The 16,361-nt window shown below is 42.0% G+C and overlaps 1 protein-coding gene across 2 annotated transcripts; it reads left to right on the top strand.

Annotated features, from left to right (window-relative positions):
• The first annotated feature begins 936 nt into the window (after positions 1–936).
• On the top strand, positions 937–16,120 carry LOC118088221 (cytochrome P450 4B1). Of its 2 annotated transcripts, none has more exons than XM_035121565.3 (12): positions 937–1,350; positions 4,464–4,605; positions 5,406–5,450; positions 5,944–6,071; positions 7,182–7,312; positions 9,028–9,179; positions 9,536–9,642; positions 10,064–10,254; positions 11,554–11,687; positions 12,309–12,373; positions 13,897–13,979; positions 14,636–16,120. In XM_035121565.3, the coding sequence occupies exons 1-12, from the start codon at positions 1,108–1,110 to the stop codon at positions 14,802–14,804; spliced, it is 1,590 nt and encodes a 529-aa protein (XP_034977456.1). In that variant the 5' UTR covers positions 937–1,107; the 3' UTR covers positions 14,805–16,120. The 2 variants fall into 2 exon arrangements, with proteins under 2 accessions (XP_034977456.1, XP_060132905.1); XM_060276922.2 differs by lacking the exon at positions 937–1,350 and adding an exon at positions 2,981–3,105.
• Positions 16,121–16,361: the final 241 nt, after the last annotated feature.

The following is a 16,361-nucleotide window of genomic DNA, read 5'->3' as shown; positions in this document are numbered from 1 at the left end:
GGGGGCTAGGTTACGTTAATATAGATACATACGAAGCAGCAGGGGGGCCAATCCACATACAATGTACCAGGCCCAGGGAATCCTGTTGACATCTCTGAGATTACCATTGCTCCTGATCTGGAAATTCTCTCAGCTGGTGCATAATGCTGCAGCTAGACTGATGGTGGGGACAGACTACAGCCAGCACATAACTCCAGGGCTTAAAAGCTTTCACTGGATACCCATACACCACTGGACCAAGTTCAAAGTTCTTGCATTAAATTACAGGGCCCCAAACAACTTGGACCCAGGATACCTGAAGGACCCCCTGGTTCCATATATCCAGGGCTTTTTTTCTGAGGGAACTCACAGGAACTCAGTTCCGGCACCTCACCATTGCCATTCTAAGAAAACAAGGGAGGTGGTTCATAGTGAGTTCCAGCACCTCTTTTTCTAGAAAAATAGCACTGCATATATCCTTGGGAAGTGATTTTTGATTGGCAGAATGTCCCATGGAAAAAGCTGAAGCCCCCTTACCCTGCTCCATAGCTCCAGACAAATTTGCAGAATTTCTGTGTTTTTATTTTGTTTTCTCCTGCATAAATCTTGTACTTCTTAGCTCCTACGATCAGAGGTTTGGGAATTAGCTGTGCAATCTGTGACATGACAACCCATTAAATAAATAATTATACTTCCATACAATAAAACTCAGATTAATGTTTACAGAGAGTAAGTATATGACCTCAACATACACAACACACACACATGCATTCACACCCAACACAGTCACATCTAGGAACTGCATTTTTTTAAATGACTGAATAGATATTAAAGGGTGCAATGGTTGTTACACTGTTTCCTGGCAGAGAAAAAGGAGAGCTGAAAGGGAGAATGTTATTGGTTGTTGGCCCCACCCAGTAGACTTTGGCTGGATTAAAATTACAGTTCCTATAGTCAGTAAGATTAGTGCTTTGGGGAAAGTATGTGGGTGGTTTTTGCAGGCAAATACTTCTGACTTCTGATTTTCCTGGTAATGTACCAGAGATTACAGCAATTTGCAAAAAGATAGTGTACAGTATTAGGACTAGAACTTCTTCTAGAACTGGCACTTTCAGCAATAGGAGCTCAATGGAAGAAGGCACAGTGAACCAAGGTGGGAGTATGAAAACTGTTCCAGAGACGGTCCTAAATTCTTCTTGGTCTTGGCTGCCTTGGGATTTCTCTCATATTTTCCACTTGACAATTATTTTGAGCTTTGCCTATGTGGCCCTGAAAGCTGTTCAGCTGTATCGGAAAAAACAGTACCTGGTCAAAGTTCTCAGATGTTTTCCAGGACCTCCAGCGCACTGGCTATATGGCCATATCAAAATGGTAAGGTGGTTGTGCAGGCGGTATGTATGTGGCAGAGCGAGGGGGGTAGAGAAAGTGTCTTTATGTATTTACTAAGCTTTATGCTAAGAAAGTAATGGATCAATGCCCACATTCTTCTGTGTTATGTAAACATAAGTGAGAAATGTGCTTTTCGCTTGCTTTTTCTACTAATACAGATTTAGGAGAAGGTCTTCACCCTTTCAAATGTAAGGAAAAGTCTGCTTGCACTTTTAAAAGTGCTGTGTAATGTTTGTCCACATTTGCAAGAAGTAAATATTTTTGTGTGCTTTGGGACTCCCTCTTTATTGACACTAGGCAGGCACCCTCACCACAGTGGTTTGGACACTGACTGAACACGTCTTTATTTCAGCAAGCACCTCAAAGTGCAAGTAGATAAATAGGTACCGCTACAGTGGGAAGGTAAATGGCGTTTCCGTGTGCTGCTCTGGTTCGCCAGAAGCGGCTTAGTCATGCTGGCCACATGACCCAGAAGCTGTACGCCGGCTCCCTCGGCCAATAAAGTGAGATGAGCGCCGCAACCCCAGAGTCGTCCGCAACTGGACCTAATGGTCAGGGGTCCCTTTACCTTTAATCTCTGAGTCTCAGTACTCTCTGTTTTTTATTTGTCCAAACTTAAATCTGGTTCTCCACATTTCTGCAGTAACTTGCAAATTATGATTTAAAAAATATATATATTCATGAAAATGATTTAGCATTTTACCGCAAATGTCTCATAAGAAACACATTTTCAATGCACTTTTAACTAATACACATTTTTGAAAACATTTTCCCCCTATACAGTACTGTGTATCTTTGTACATTATTTTCACATACGTTTATTTATTTTTATGCACACCTTTACCTAATATATACATTTTTTCTAAACTTTGTTTGCTTGGAGAACTGCATCACAAAATTCAAAGTAAATGTGAATTTCACACGACGGTTGTGTTTTGATTCTCATATTGTTTTGGAACATGGAAATTTTGCATATCTACCTTTAAATGTGAACTGAATCAGCATCCCTACTCAGGAGTTCAGTTTACATTCCAAGCTAGAGAAGAGCTTTTGGGGGACATTGTGCTCAGTTCAGAACATCGCTGAACATTATGAATGGAACTAAGTCATATTCCAAGGTAAATAATTGCAAACTGCAGCAACACACTAGAGATCAGCTATAGCAGATCTGCCAGCCATTATGCTAAGCTAAGTTGCAAGGGGTGCTTCATGCCATTACTTCCTCATATCTTGTTTGTTTCACACTTTTTGAAATGCAAGGAAGCAACATATGATGGAATTTCCCATCACGTTTGTACTAAAAGCTTTCAGCCATTGCCAGATACAGGGCTGAACTGCAAACATTTAATCCAACATTCAGAAACCAAAGAATCTACTCAGCCAGTAGAAACAAACATTTCTTCTTGAGAGCACTTTGAAGGAAAATAATAGAGAACCTCATATAATCTGTGCTGAACACGAAGAGCAGCATAAACAGCATGTTATGTGCTCATGACTTAAGGACTTTAAGATGATATGATTATTCCACACCCATCCTACATTCTAGAAGTATAACATTAACTTGGCCTTGACTGATACCTGCTGAATATTTTCTTATCATTAGGTACTTGTGGTCGGGGGACAAAGTGCCAATTTGGAATGCCATTCCATTATGAAAAAAATGAGAAGGATTTTGAGTGCAAAATTGTACAGCTGTGACTCACGTGTTATGGAACTCTCAAGCTTTTCAATTCAGGGGTGTGTGTGTCATATTTTCTTTTTCCTAAACAGAAGACTGGCATACAGAGTTTATTTTACTTTGAAAATTAAAGCCTGATCCATAGCTAGGTCAAGAAACTGACAGCCGACAAGCAATTATTAAATTACCATTGCTTATTTTAAATTGAAAATCAATGGTGCAACTTCAACATACCACGGAAGTCTTCCATGAGACATTGTTCATGTATGCTGAGCACTCTGCAACCGTTTGCTGGCTCAGATGATTGCTTGGCAGTTGGAGGGTAAACAACACATTTTCTTTCATTAAGAAAGGGAGGTATCTTGAAATTTTTTAGTTTTCAATGTTTCTAAAGAGCCTCTTTCCTCTAATACTCATGCTTATGATGGAAAGCTCGAAATGTGTGTGCACATTTATCACAGGCATATCCCAGTCCCTCTCTTGTTAGTTTCTATACACTTATATGTCCTACAACAGGTCCAGGGTACCTTTGGCTGACTAGATATTGTTCAGCTACAATTTCCATCAGCCATAGCCACTGCTCATGCTTGCTAAGGCTGATGGGAGTTGTAGTTCAGCAAATTCAGGAGAGCCAAAGGTTCCCTGCACGTGCTCTATTATGTTCTTTGTGATATCCTACTGTGGGCCCAGTCACAGTACCCTCCACCCCTGTGCAAAAGCAATAGCTATGGTGTAAAGGAACAAACATGGCAAGACAACGATCTGGGGTAAAAAGTGGTCAAAACTTTATCGATTACAGGTATAGGTAGACTTTGGCTCAGGCATTGGGTGTATTATTAGCCTCCTACTGGAGGGCTGAAATTTTGAACGGGGTCATGCATTGTTTTGTGGACTCCCCGAGACATGAATCTCTAGTCCCACATTCACCCTCTACTCCCTGGCTCCCCTATTTGACGTGCAAATGTTTGCATTTGTGATTGATCTATTTCTCTTATGCAATCTTACCTAAAACGGGAAAGATTTGCACGCATAAAGGAGCATAATCAATCATAAATGCTATATAATAATGTTATTATAATGGTTCGATTTATTTCAATTAGGAAAAAAAATGTTTTTCTAACTATTATTTGGTGGCTGTTTTCTTCTTCTTAAATTTAGACACCAGTGTATGTTCTTCTACACCTGGGAGGTTCAGTGCAGAACAGAAAGAAAGCAGATTTTAAAAGACTGCGGTGTTGGGACAGAGTCAAGGGGGTGAATAATCCCATTGTTAAATATGCATCCTAGCTTAACGTTATAAACCATTGCATTATATAATCATCTAAGTCTGATTTCATTCTGAACTAAACATTTAATCACGGTGTCTGAGATGTAAACTGACTACTGATCTTTTTTTAAAAAAATAATGATGATGCAGATGAAACCGGAAGAAGAATTCCTGAACATAGCTGCATGGACAGAAAAGTACCCACACTGCCATCCACTTTGGTATGGAAATTTCTTGGCTTTCCTGGCCCTCAACCACCCTGAATATGCAAAGGCAGTGTACAGCAGAGGTGGTAAGAAATTTGTATCTTACGTCCTTCTGATTGTGCAGTTACATAAATATGCTAGAGGCTGTCAAAATTATCCATGCATTTATCTCTGGGCAGTAAGTTCCGCTGTTCTTTGCATTTATCGAGATATGAATGTAAGTGATTCATATTTCAAGGCCATCCTAAAGCAACCTTCCCCAAGCTGGTGCCCAGTTTAGGGAAGCTTTTAATGTTTAACAGACCATTGTATTTTAATATTTTGTTGGAAGCCACGCAGAGTGGTTGGGGAAGACCAGCCAGATGGGCGGGGTATAAATATTATTATTATTTAAGATGTTTTGAACTCTAACTCCCACCAGTCCCTCACTGCCAGGCAAAGAGCTCCAACTCCCAGCTCTAGTTCTACCCAAGTCTTTAATGCTTAGATCAGATTGGTAGAGAAGGCACATTGCAGGCTACAAAGTTCAACAGGTACACTAGAGAACTGGATATTTCCTTTTGGAAATTGGGGGAAGCACAACTGTTTGCCCAACAAATGGCTGGAGTCCCCAGGGCTGGGCAAGGAAATGGTCACACCTTGGAATAAGCTGGGCCTGCAAAGGTTGTTTGTCTTAAATCACATGTGCAAAGATGTGGGAGTGTGCACTGGATCTGGCTGCTGAAAAGCAAGGAAAGGCAAGTGAGTGAGCTCTGGGTGCCCATAAGAATTCCCTGGATTGAGGCAACAGAGTTCAATTTAGCAAATGAAACATCTGCATTTGTTCTCACAAATACTGTATCATCTCATGCTAACCTCATTGTCTCTCATTTATTACACTATTCAGATCCTAAAGCTCTTATAACATACGACTTCCTAATTCCATGGATTGGTATGTATTTTCTCTCACTAATTTTATGCAGCCCTGTATTTCCTGCATCGAGCATATACATATATTCTCAGCTTTCAAAGTTCAAACTTCCGTTGGGTCTACGGGAAGCTGCTAGTGTTTGTTAAGCTGGTGCCCTCCACACTGGCCACATAGGCCAACTGATTTCTGCCCATTTTGCTCAGGAATCAGACTCTATCGTACAATCTCAAAAGTCTGTCCTTATAGAGTCTATGAAGATGGACTTTTTGGGTTGTAAGGAAATATACACACTGCATTCCATGTTTTAGAAATCCTTTAGTAGGTAAATAGATTCTTAACGTGAATTGTTCCAGCAATTAAGTGCCTACTTCAATGGGTTAAATATGGTGCTGGTTCTACTATAAACCCTGTCATCTGTGGTGGATGATTTACCATGTGACCCTGGTGGATGTGCCTAAGAAAGACAACATTATCTTTGGCTTCTGTTCCTCATTTTTCTCCCTTTCCCTGGCAGGAAGAGGGCTTCTAATCCTGAATGGGCCAAAGTGGCAGCAGCACCGGAAACTGCTGACTCCCGGATTCCATTACAATATTCTGAAGCCTTATGTGACTCTTATGGCAGAATCAGTCCAAGATATGCTGGTAATAAACCTCATTGTTACTTTTAGGAGGTCAGTTCCAGTCTCAGAAGTAGCTCATCCATGATCTCAGTCCTGCTTTGAACAGACTCAGAGGGCCTTTAAATTCTCTTTTTCTTTCACCTGAAAACCTCCTCTGATATACCACAAAGATTTTTTTTGGAAAAGTTTGAGTCCGAAGCCCCCATCGAAGTGTGAAACTAGTTGAGCAGCCCTTTGGGTCGCAGGCAATGAGTTTGCACCAGCATTGAATTCTAAGATTCCTTCACAAACTTGTGATCATTAAGATTGTCTTCTTTAGTTCATTCACTTTCTCAAGATAAACAGATGGTGACTACCACTATCTTTCTTTGTGGAATGCCTCTTCATTCTTCTCCACATTTCCTCCCCACAGGCTTTATGTGTGTCCCTGAACTAGGCTTACCAGCCAGTAGAGGAAACTGCCCAGCAGACAGTGGTGGCTGATGCACATTGCGACCAGTAGGGTAGAAGGCAGGGTGGTCAGCAATAAGTGGAGCCAGAGCAAATGACAGACAGAGCCAACTAATCTTATACCATGCCGAGTTCTAGAAATGCAACACTGAGGCTAAAGACACAGGCATGCCTTTGACTGGTTATAAGTAAAAAAGGCATGTGGGTGGGGTCACCCTGAGGTTGATGGGACAGTCCAGTCATCCTAATGAACTAGCCTCCACTGCTAGGAGGGGTCTAGGCAAATTGATGTATGGGGAAAGGGTTAAGCACCTGTCCTTCTCACCCAATGATTCTCCCTTGGAAATGCTTTCTGCCATGCCATGCCTTAGTATTATGGGGTAAGCACCACTGTGGTTACCTTGTAATATGCAATTTCACCTTCAGTGATGTGAGTACATGAAAGGACCCAAAGTCCATTTTTAGAAAGAAGCAGCTCAGAAAATAAATATAACTTATTCTGCAGTTAACTAGCAAAATCCATAGTTGGGCAGCCACTGACATACTTGACAATCTAAAGTTTTCATATATTGACCACAGAAGATCATATATTGTTCCAGTATCTAATAATGAATCATCTAATCATTCTAGAGACTTCCGCAGAATGAGACTTCTCATTTCTGTCCCTTTCCTAAAATATTAGGATATATGGGGGAAGCTGGTACCAAAGAATGGCACAGCATCAGTGGAGATGTTTGAACATGTCAGTCTGATGACTCTCAATACTATTATGAAATGTGCCTTCAGCTACCAGAAAAATGCTGAAACGGAAAAGTGAGTATAAGATGCCTGTTTCAGGCAAAGTGGGAGCCCCAGGCAGATACAGTCTTTCTTTTCTGTGCCATGGGCTAGCAGTCACAGGAGTTGCAATCACCTCTGCAATCTGCATATGGTTAATGAAGCCATTCAGGATGATGGCCATCACTACATCATTCGTGTGCAAATTCTATAGTTTAACTGTGTGAAGAAATACTTTCTTTTGTCTGTGCTGAATCTTCCAACTGTCAGCTTCAACGGATGGCCCTGGGTTCCTTTCTCTAGCCCCTGGACCAGTTTGTTTGTCCTTATTGTGAGATAACCAGCCTCATCTAACCACCATGCTTAAGTCTAATTAATGCATGAAGGGGTTAAGACCATAGAGTAAGCTGTCCTGCCAGGCTTAGCTCACCTTAGAAGAGAGTAGGTCAGGCATCCCCAAACTGCGGCCCTCCAGATGTTTTGGCCTACAACTCCCATGATCCCTAGCTAACAGGACCAGTGGTCGGGGAAGATGGGAATTGTAGTCCAAAACATCTGGAGGGCTGAAGTTTGGGGATGCCTGGAGTAGGTAATCGGAAACTAATGGCAGGCTGGGATGGGTGTAACATGCTCAAACCGTCTTGCCCTGGTGAGTGACCTGGCTGCCGAATTCTGCACCAGCTGAAGTTTCTGAGCTGTCTTCGGTCCAGTCGTGACCGACTCTGGGGTTGCGGCACTCATCTCGCATTATTGGCCAAGGGAGCCGGCGTACAGCTTCCAGGTCATGTGGCCAGCATGACAAAGCCACTTCTGGCGAAACAGAGCAGCACACGGAAAAGCCGTTTACCTTCCTGCTGTAGCGGTACCTATTTATCTACTTGCACTTTGAGGTGCTTTCGAACTGCTAGGTTGGCAGGAGCTGGGACCGAGCAACAGAAGCTCACCCCGTCGCAGGGATTCGAACCGCCAACCTTCTGATCAGCAAGCTGTAGGCTCTGCGGTTTAACCCACAGCGCCACCCGCGTCTTCAGAGGTAGACATATGTATAATGTGTTGCAATATTCTAACACAGAGGTTACCAAAGTATACACAACAGAAGTTGTGTATCCAGATAGGGATACAGCTAGGCTACTAGCTGAAGTTGATGGAAGGAACTCCTTGCTACTGATGCCACCTAGGTATCAAGTGACAGCAAATGATCCAGAAGTACCTCCAAATTATGTCCCCGTTCCTTCAGAGGGTGTGTAACCCCATCAAGAGCAGGCAACCACCCATCCATCCAGCCTAGGGAACCACTCACCAACAATGTCTCAGTCTTATCTGGTTTGAGCTTCAATTTCTTGGTGCTCATACCAAGGCAATTTAATGTTCCAGCATTGTCACACCTGCAGATGTAAAGGAGAAGCAGAACTGTGTTTGATCAGCATAATTGCTGACAACATACTCCAAAACTCTGGATAACTCCACTCCGGAGTTTCATGCAGGTGTTAAGTCGTGGGGGATAAAATTCAACCCTGATGAACCCCACATTAAAGGGTCCATGGAGCTGAGAAGAACTCCCAAAGCATCACCCTCTGGAAAAAACCATCCAAGAAGGAGTGGAACCACTACAAAACAATGCCTCTCACCCCTGCCTCTGATCTCAAATAGAAATGGATCTAGAAATTGGACTTTAAAAAAAGCATGTAATCTAACCTTTTTTTGTCTTCATTTTGTGCTTATATTTGTTTCCATTTTCCTACTGTCCACAGAGACAATTCCTACATTCAAACTGTATTTGATCTCAGCTCCCTGTTTTATCAGAGACTGAAAACACCTTGGCATCACAATGAGCTCATTTACCGGTTGAGCTCCAAAGGGTGTCGGTTTTACAAAGCATGCAAAATTGCCCACCATCACACAGGTATGTATTTTTTACTTCCTGGCAAGAACTTTTTCTTCCTCCTTGTCCCCCTCCTCTTCTTCTGAGCTAATATATAAATCTATTTCCTAATAGAAAATTCAAAACAAAAAACGTACTGTTTCAGTACCATTAGGAAAAATAAAATTTTAACAGTGTCGGTATGATGTGCTAAGGGCATATAAAATGTAGGTGTGAAAAGGAAAAAAACCAAACCAATTTAATATGGGTTAAATGATTAGTAACACAGTGGATTTATTAGGAAGGTTAGAGAAATTAGAAATTTAAAAAGATTGAATATATTTGCTTGCCTCTTGCGCATAGCTTTATTCATTTCATACTGTATGTCTTCAATGCAGAGAAGGTAATAAGAGAGAGGAAGGATTCCCTCAAGAATGAGAAAGAGCTAGAAAAGATTCTGAAGAAGAGGCATTTGGACTTCCTGGATATTCTGCTTTGTGCAAAGGTGAACATTGCAAAAATAATGCACCTATGCATGCTATATTGCTAAGGGCTTTTCCAGCCATCACTAATCGGTTCAGATGACATAGCCCAAGCAAAACTCCCATGGTCTGTAATATATACATAAAATGGTAAGGCTGTCATCACACTGCAGTTTCTGTGGCTGCTGACAGGTGGCCATGTCAACTCCAGCAGGATGGCAGAATGGCGGGTAGGCATGTGAGTGAGCAAGCATCATGGGTGGCAGGTGGCCCAGGTGAGCTGTTTAATTGGGGGGGGGTGCTTCAGAGAGCAGTTTGGCAAACTGCTTTCTGAAGCACCTCCCCTTTCTTTGATGTGAGCTGGGGGAGGAGGAAGGTCTTTGGAGAACTTTAAATATTGGATCTCACCAATTGTATAATACGCTATGTTCCCTGTGCGGTTAGGATGAAAATGGAAATCCATTGTCGGATGAAGACATACGTGCAGAAGTGGACACATTCATGTTTGAAGGTCATGATACCACAGCTAGTGGAATCTCTTGGCTCTTTTATTGTATGGCCCAGAACCCTGAGCATCAGCAGAGATGCAGAGAGGAGATCATGGAGCTTCTTGGGCAACAGGAGGATATTCAATGGTCAGACTCAATTATTGCTCAACCTTAAATGTTTATTTCCTGCTTAATGGGGTTTCTCAAAAATTAAGAGATGATGAAGGAGAGGAACACTGCAGAGTAGTTTAGTATCAAAGTAGTCCTCAGGTTGTGTAAGTTCCAGGGAAGATGGGCCAGTCCTATACTGTAGGAAAAGAAGTGTGGTATCTGAAGAAGTGTACATGCACATGAAACTTAGTTGGTCTCTAAGGTGCTACTGGAAGGAATTTTTTTTATTTTGTAGGAAAAGAAGTTCTGATTTCTATTTCTATATTTAAATCACTACTATGGCTGCTGCACTGATGTACTGTAGCTAGTGTGGTCATGCTTGTATCGCCAAAAATAATGCAAAAATCAAAATATATTATCAAAAAGAGACTGCCCTATGTAAAGTAGGACACAATTAGCCACCCTCACCCATTACTTGCATGAAGAGGTAACACAATTACAACAGATGGGCTGTGGACTGAGCCCACCAATACTCCTGGACTCTAATGTCCTGATAACTTCTAAAGAGGGGAGCCTCCTCTATTCAAGTGGGATTCCAGCATGATTTGCTTTCTAGGTGGACTTCCTGCATGGTTTAATTTCCCATAACAAAAACAGTTATGTATGCTGTATTTCATTCAATCAATCATTTAACTTATTTACTGCCTTTCTCACACTATAAGATACAAGGTGACTAACAGAATAAATTAAAATAAATACAGCATATTTTTAACAGGGTTATGCAATATATATATATATATATAGCAAATCCTGTTAAAAACATCCCTAAAAGCACAGATATTCACTAATATATGCATCTCCATGCATGCAGTTCGAAAGCACATCAAAGTGCAAGCAGATAAATAGGGACCGCTCCGGCGGGAAGGTAAACGACGTTTCCATGCGCTGCTCTGGTTCACCAGAAGCAGCTTTGTCATGCTGGCCACATGTCTGCGGACAAACGCTGGCTCCCTCGGCCTATAGAGCGAGATGAGCACCGCAACCCCAGAGTCGGACACGACTGGATGGTCAGGGGCCCCTTTACCTTTACCTATTTGGCTGCAGAAGTGCAAATTTGGAAGGATGGCTGTGTTTCAGTTCACATCTTGTTCCAGAAAGTGTGAGTTAGATACGTTCACCTTCGAATGTGAACTGAATCAAATTTCTCCTCTCCCGCCATCTCTTGTATTGAGCAAGGACAAACGAAATAGTGGATTCCACTCTGTCTCCTTTTTTGCTTCATCTTAACAAAAGTTTATGCGACTAACTCCAGTAATTTTGGGCGGTGTCTTTAAGGGACGACTTGGGAAAGATGACGTACAGCACCATGTGCATTAAGGAGAGCCTTCGGCTTTATCCTCCAGTACCTCTCATAGCACGAGAACTGAATTCACCTGTGACCTTTGCTGATGGACGAAGCTTACCAAAAGGTAGGCTTTCCCTCTCTCTGTTCTGCAGACTTGTTTTGAACTCATTCCTTCCTCTGGCACCTTCATTCTTACCCTGTCTTCACTATTTAATTCCACTTTCTCTTAAACTTCCATCAAGGGTGGCTAACCTTTTATGGACCACATTCACCCTTGGCCTACCTTGTGGGGTTACTGACAACTGTGATGCGGCCACCCCACACTCTTGCATGCACACACGCACATTCATGCACACGGATAATATGTGGAGGACACACACAGGTGTGCATGCCTACACAGAGGTACACAGAGGTACATAGCCCCTGTGTTCAGATGGACACTTTCTGGAGCTGCTAGGCCTTAGATAGACCATCTCTTGAGGCCCCACCTACACCTAAATGAATTCATTGGGCAAACAAACAAATATTATATGACTAGGAAAGCACAACCGTATGCTTTCCAACTGCCTTCCTGTACTCTGTGCAGGATCATACCTGGATACTCTGAAAATCTGCCTGTCTTTGCAACAAGTTATGGAGAATGAATGTTTTGCTAAATGCCACTGGATGGCAATTAATTCTCATTACAGTACATAATATCACTGCTGACGAAATGATAATAGATGATGTGTCTCTTTTTTCACAGGCTTTCTAACTGCATTGGATGTTTATGGTCTTCACAGAAATCCTGAGGTTTGGGACAATCCTGAGGTAAGTATAAAGGGATAAAGGGCTAAGCAAAACCTTTCTGGTGAGACTGAGAGAAGCTGACATGTTTTGAGAAAAAAATGGTGGAGAACATCAGAATAATTGCCATAGACACATAAAATTTCTTTGAGAAAAGAGGCCAATTGTTTGTCACACTAATACTGTGTCACTAGATGTGTGGATTTATCCCAGTGTTTTTCCAGCTTCTTGCTTGTTTTACCTTACTAAACGCATCCAGAAGTATTCCAGTTTGGAGGTGAGAAAGGCTGATTTAGTCCATTGCCCCATATCAATGGCCTAATGCCAAACTATCTACCCCCTGATATGATATTAGATGTGGAACAGAAATATATAAACACAAGGGATGCCTACGTTTCCCTATGTGGATAGTACCAGCTCTAGAGTGTGTGCATGAGAGAGAGAGAGATTTACATTGGTGAGGGTGTGTGGGTGCCTATAGAGCTAAATCCCTTCTCATCTCTATGCCTTTGCTCTCATCGAAATCTCTTCTTTGCCAGCTGCTGTTAGCAAAAAGAAAAAAGTTTGGATATATCTTCACACAACTCTGATGTCAAGTTTAGTGTGTCCCTCTACAGAATTGGTTTAGTACAGTATGAGGAAGATACTGTACTAATTAAGCAGAGGGACAGACCACATGTTATGTATTATGTAGTTATGATTCTTAAAATTTTGCTTAAGCACTAACAAAATGGCAAGAATCTATAGCAAAAAGAAGAAGAGTTTGGATTTGATATCCCGCTTTATCACTACCGGAAGGAGTCTCAAAGCGGGTAACAATCTCCTTTCCCTTCCTCCCCCACAACAAACACTCTGAGGTGAGTGGGGCTGAGAGACTTCAAAGAAGTGTGACTAGCCCAAGGTCACCCAGCAGCTGCATGTGGAGGAGCGGAGACGCAAACCCGGTTCACCAGATTACGAGTCTACCACTCTTAACCACTACACCATTGCAAAATATATTAGCAAAGCTGCTGTGGAATCTTGATCCAGAACACATTCCTAATGAAGATCAGGACCTATGGAAGTGTTCTGCCAAAACTCCACCCACACCCACCCACAAGTCCCTAAAGTGCTGCTTACAAAAATTGTGCAGGCTTCCCATTCAAAGAGCAACTTCAGGAGCAACATCAGCACCACAGCAGGGGGGGGGAAAGGTTAGCATTTCCCTCCCAACCCCTGAAGGCCTGTTGCTGATCTGACACCCCAATGACTGTGTACAGTTTTAAAAACATGCACACTGATGAAATAAACATCATGTCTCATTTGGCCCAGGCATTTATAGATATGAATGAATTTTCCTTCAGTTTACACTGGGGAAACATATTGCTAAGAGTTCAGTCCTATAATCCTATACAGAACTAAGCCCCATGGAGCTCAATGGGCATTATGACCTGGTAAGTGGGTACAGAACAGTATTCTTTTTTGTGAATGTCCCTTTTTCCTTTAGCTCTTTCTTCCACTATATCTGTTGCCATTCTAATACAAAGTTCCATGATTTTCTGCTATAGGAATTTAATCCTCTAAGATTCTCCACAGAGAATTCAAAGAATCGCCACCCATATGCTTTCTTGCCTTTTGCTGCAGGGCCAAGGTAAATATTTCCTCACTCTATACTTTGCACTGTTCCTACCATAAAGGGAGCCTTCGACATGAAAGACATAACTATGTTCAAGGCTTATAAAATTGTGGTGGGGACACGGGTGGCACTGTGGGTTAAACCACAGAGCCTAGGGCTTGCCAATCAGAAGGTCAGCGGTTCAAATCCCCGCGACGGGGTGAGCTCCAGTTGCTCGGTCCCAGCTCCTGCCAACCTAGCAGTTCGAAAGCACGTCAAAGTGCAAGTAGATAAATAGGTACCACTATAGTGGGAAGGTAAATTGCGTTTCCGTGCGCTGCTCTGGTTCGCCAGAAGTGGCTTCGTCATGCTGGCCACATGACCAATAACGCAAGATGAGCGCCGCAACCCCAGAGTCGGACACGACTGGACCTAATGGTCAGGGATCCCTTTATCCTTTGCCTATAAAATTGTGGATGAGTCCACAGCAAAGCAGAATCAACTGCCAGCATAAAACAATATATACTCAAAAGCCTAAAAGGGTTGGGCATACAAAGGAGAACAATGCCAGACATTCATTTCTGGGGAGGGAAATCTAAAAGTGAAGGAGCAACATCAGAAAATGCACTGATTTGACCCTCTCCAGAATGCTCTTCTGTCGGTAATGTAATGTTGCCCTTTATTCTACTCAGGAACTGCATTGGACAACAGTTTGCCATGAATGAAATGAAGGTTGCTCTTGCCCTGACACTCCAGTGCTTTGAGCTTTTGCCTGATCCTGCCAACCTCCCGATTCCCATGCCGCAAGTTGTCACCCGATCCATGAATGGGATATATCTGAAGCTGAAGGCTCTCCACTGATGCTTGCTGTTACCAGAGTAGTAATGTTTGCTTCAGGACTCTCAATTCCTGCCAATAAAGAGATACATACTGTCCCTGATAAAATATGTAAGCACCCTACATGCAAAGAATTATTATTACAATATTTCCCAATAACAGTGACCTGGATCCAGCAATGATGTGGGGAAAAGGTGGGGATTTAGTGCCCACAGGGTGGAACATATTAGAATGTGTGAGCGAAGGTTCCAGCTGTTCCCATATAACTATAGAACAAGCTGCCACAAAGTTGTTCTGGCATTTTGAGCCAGCAGTGCCAGCCGAATCAGAAAGTCTTCAGGACTTTTTCTAGGCAGTGAGCAAAAGGAAGCAGCAGTCAGCTGGCGATGGGGAATCTAATTAATCCCTTGTGGTCCTGGCTCCCCGGGAGTTTCTCTCAGTTTTTCTATTGGACTGTGATGTTGCTCTTCACCTGCGTGGCTCTGAAAGCCATCCAGCTATTTCAGACAAGGCAGAACCTGATCAAGGGTTTTAGAATTTCCCAGGACCTCCAAGCCACTGGCTATATGGCCATATCCACATGGTAAGGGATTCTCTGACTTTCCTGGTGAGATGTTGGGTCTCTCTTTGTGAAATTGCATTTCTCAATAAGGACCTGGAAATTGACTGGATTCTGTGTTACCAGCCACCGTTCAGTTGTGCCTAAAGAGTAGAGCACAGAATAACTACTTTCTGGAGCTCTGGTTCCAATTCATATTGTGGATCAGAGGAATCCTACCACAGTGCGTTCTCTGCTTCATATCACATTCTGAAAGGATATTGTCTATGAAATAATGGTGTTTCATTATTGTTGTCGTGCAGTTTGTTTGCACCTGCAAGGCAACTGGCTTGGGTACTATTGAACCTGTCTACTGCAGAGCTTTGGTTATTTGCAAGATAGACTCTGAAATCAAAGTTTAATATGCCTGGATTTTAATTTTTTGTATGTTTTACATCGTTGACTTTGGGGTTTGTTCTTTTAATAAAACAAAGTATGCATCCATCTGCTTAATAATAAATAGGTCATAACTATTGTGTTTCAAGGACTGTACAAGGAGAAATCCTGATCTTTTGGACTTTCTCATGCCCCCTCCTTGTTGCTGATCTCACATCAACTGTTCTGTGGGAAGGGTCCTGAACACTTTTTAAAAATATGTAACAAATATTTGTTGTAGTTATTAAATATGTAAGTTATTTGTAAGACTTCTTGGAAACATTGATTTCCTGAACTATGGAATATAAATTACTGTGATAATAGAAGAATGAATAATAAATCTAGAAGTTGCAAATAAGAAAAAATATCATTTTGACTTCTTGTACAACTTATGGAAATGTATTAACCATTTTTTAAAAAAGGTTAACTAAGCTATCTAAATTTACACAACCTACCATATGAATAAAATAATAATTTTATAGAAAATGAGACACTTTTTAGGTATAACTCATGTATTTTTCCTTTCTTGAGCTAACCTAACCTCAGCTGGGAGCCCATGGCTTAGTCCAATAGCAGGGCCTTGAATAGCTCCAAGCTGCTAACTTCCT

The sequence above is a fragment of the Zootoca vivipara genome, chromosome 7, assembly GCF_965207765.1.
Source record: "Zootoca vivipara chromosome 7, rZooViv2.hap1.1, whole genome shotgun sequence".
Lineage (NCBI taxonomy): Eukaryota > Metazoa > Chordata > Lepidosauria > Squamata > Lacertidae > Zootoca > Zootoca vivipara.
This window is presented reverse-complemented; position numbering and strand designations above follow the sequence as displayed.

Coding starts and splice junctions, on each gene's coding strand:
- LOC118088221 (XM_035121565.3), top strand. CDS start 1,108: ATGGAAGAAGGCACAGTGAACCAAGGTGGGAGTATGAAAACTGTTCCA. Junction 1,351..4,463: donor TATATGGCCATATCAAAATG/GTAAGGTGGTTG, acceptor ATGATGATGCAG/ATGAAACCGGAAGAAGAATT. Junction 13,980..14,635: donor CCTTTTGCTGCAGGGCCAAG/GTAAATATTTCC, acceptor TATTCTACTCAG/GAACTGCATTGGACAACAGT.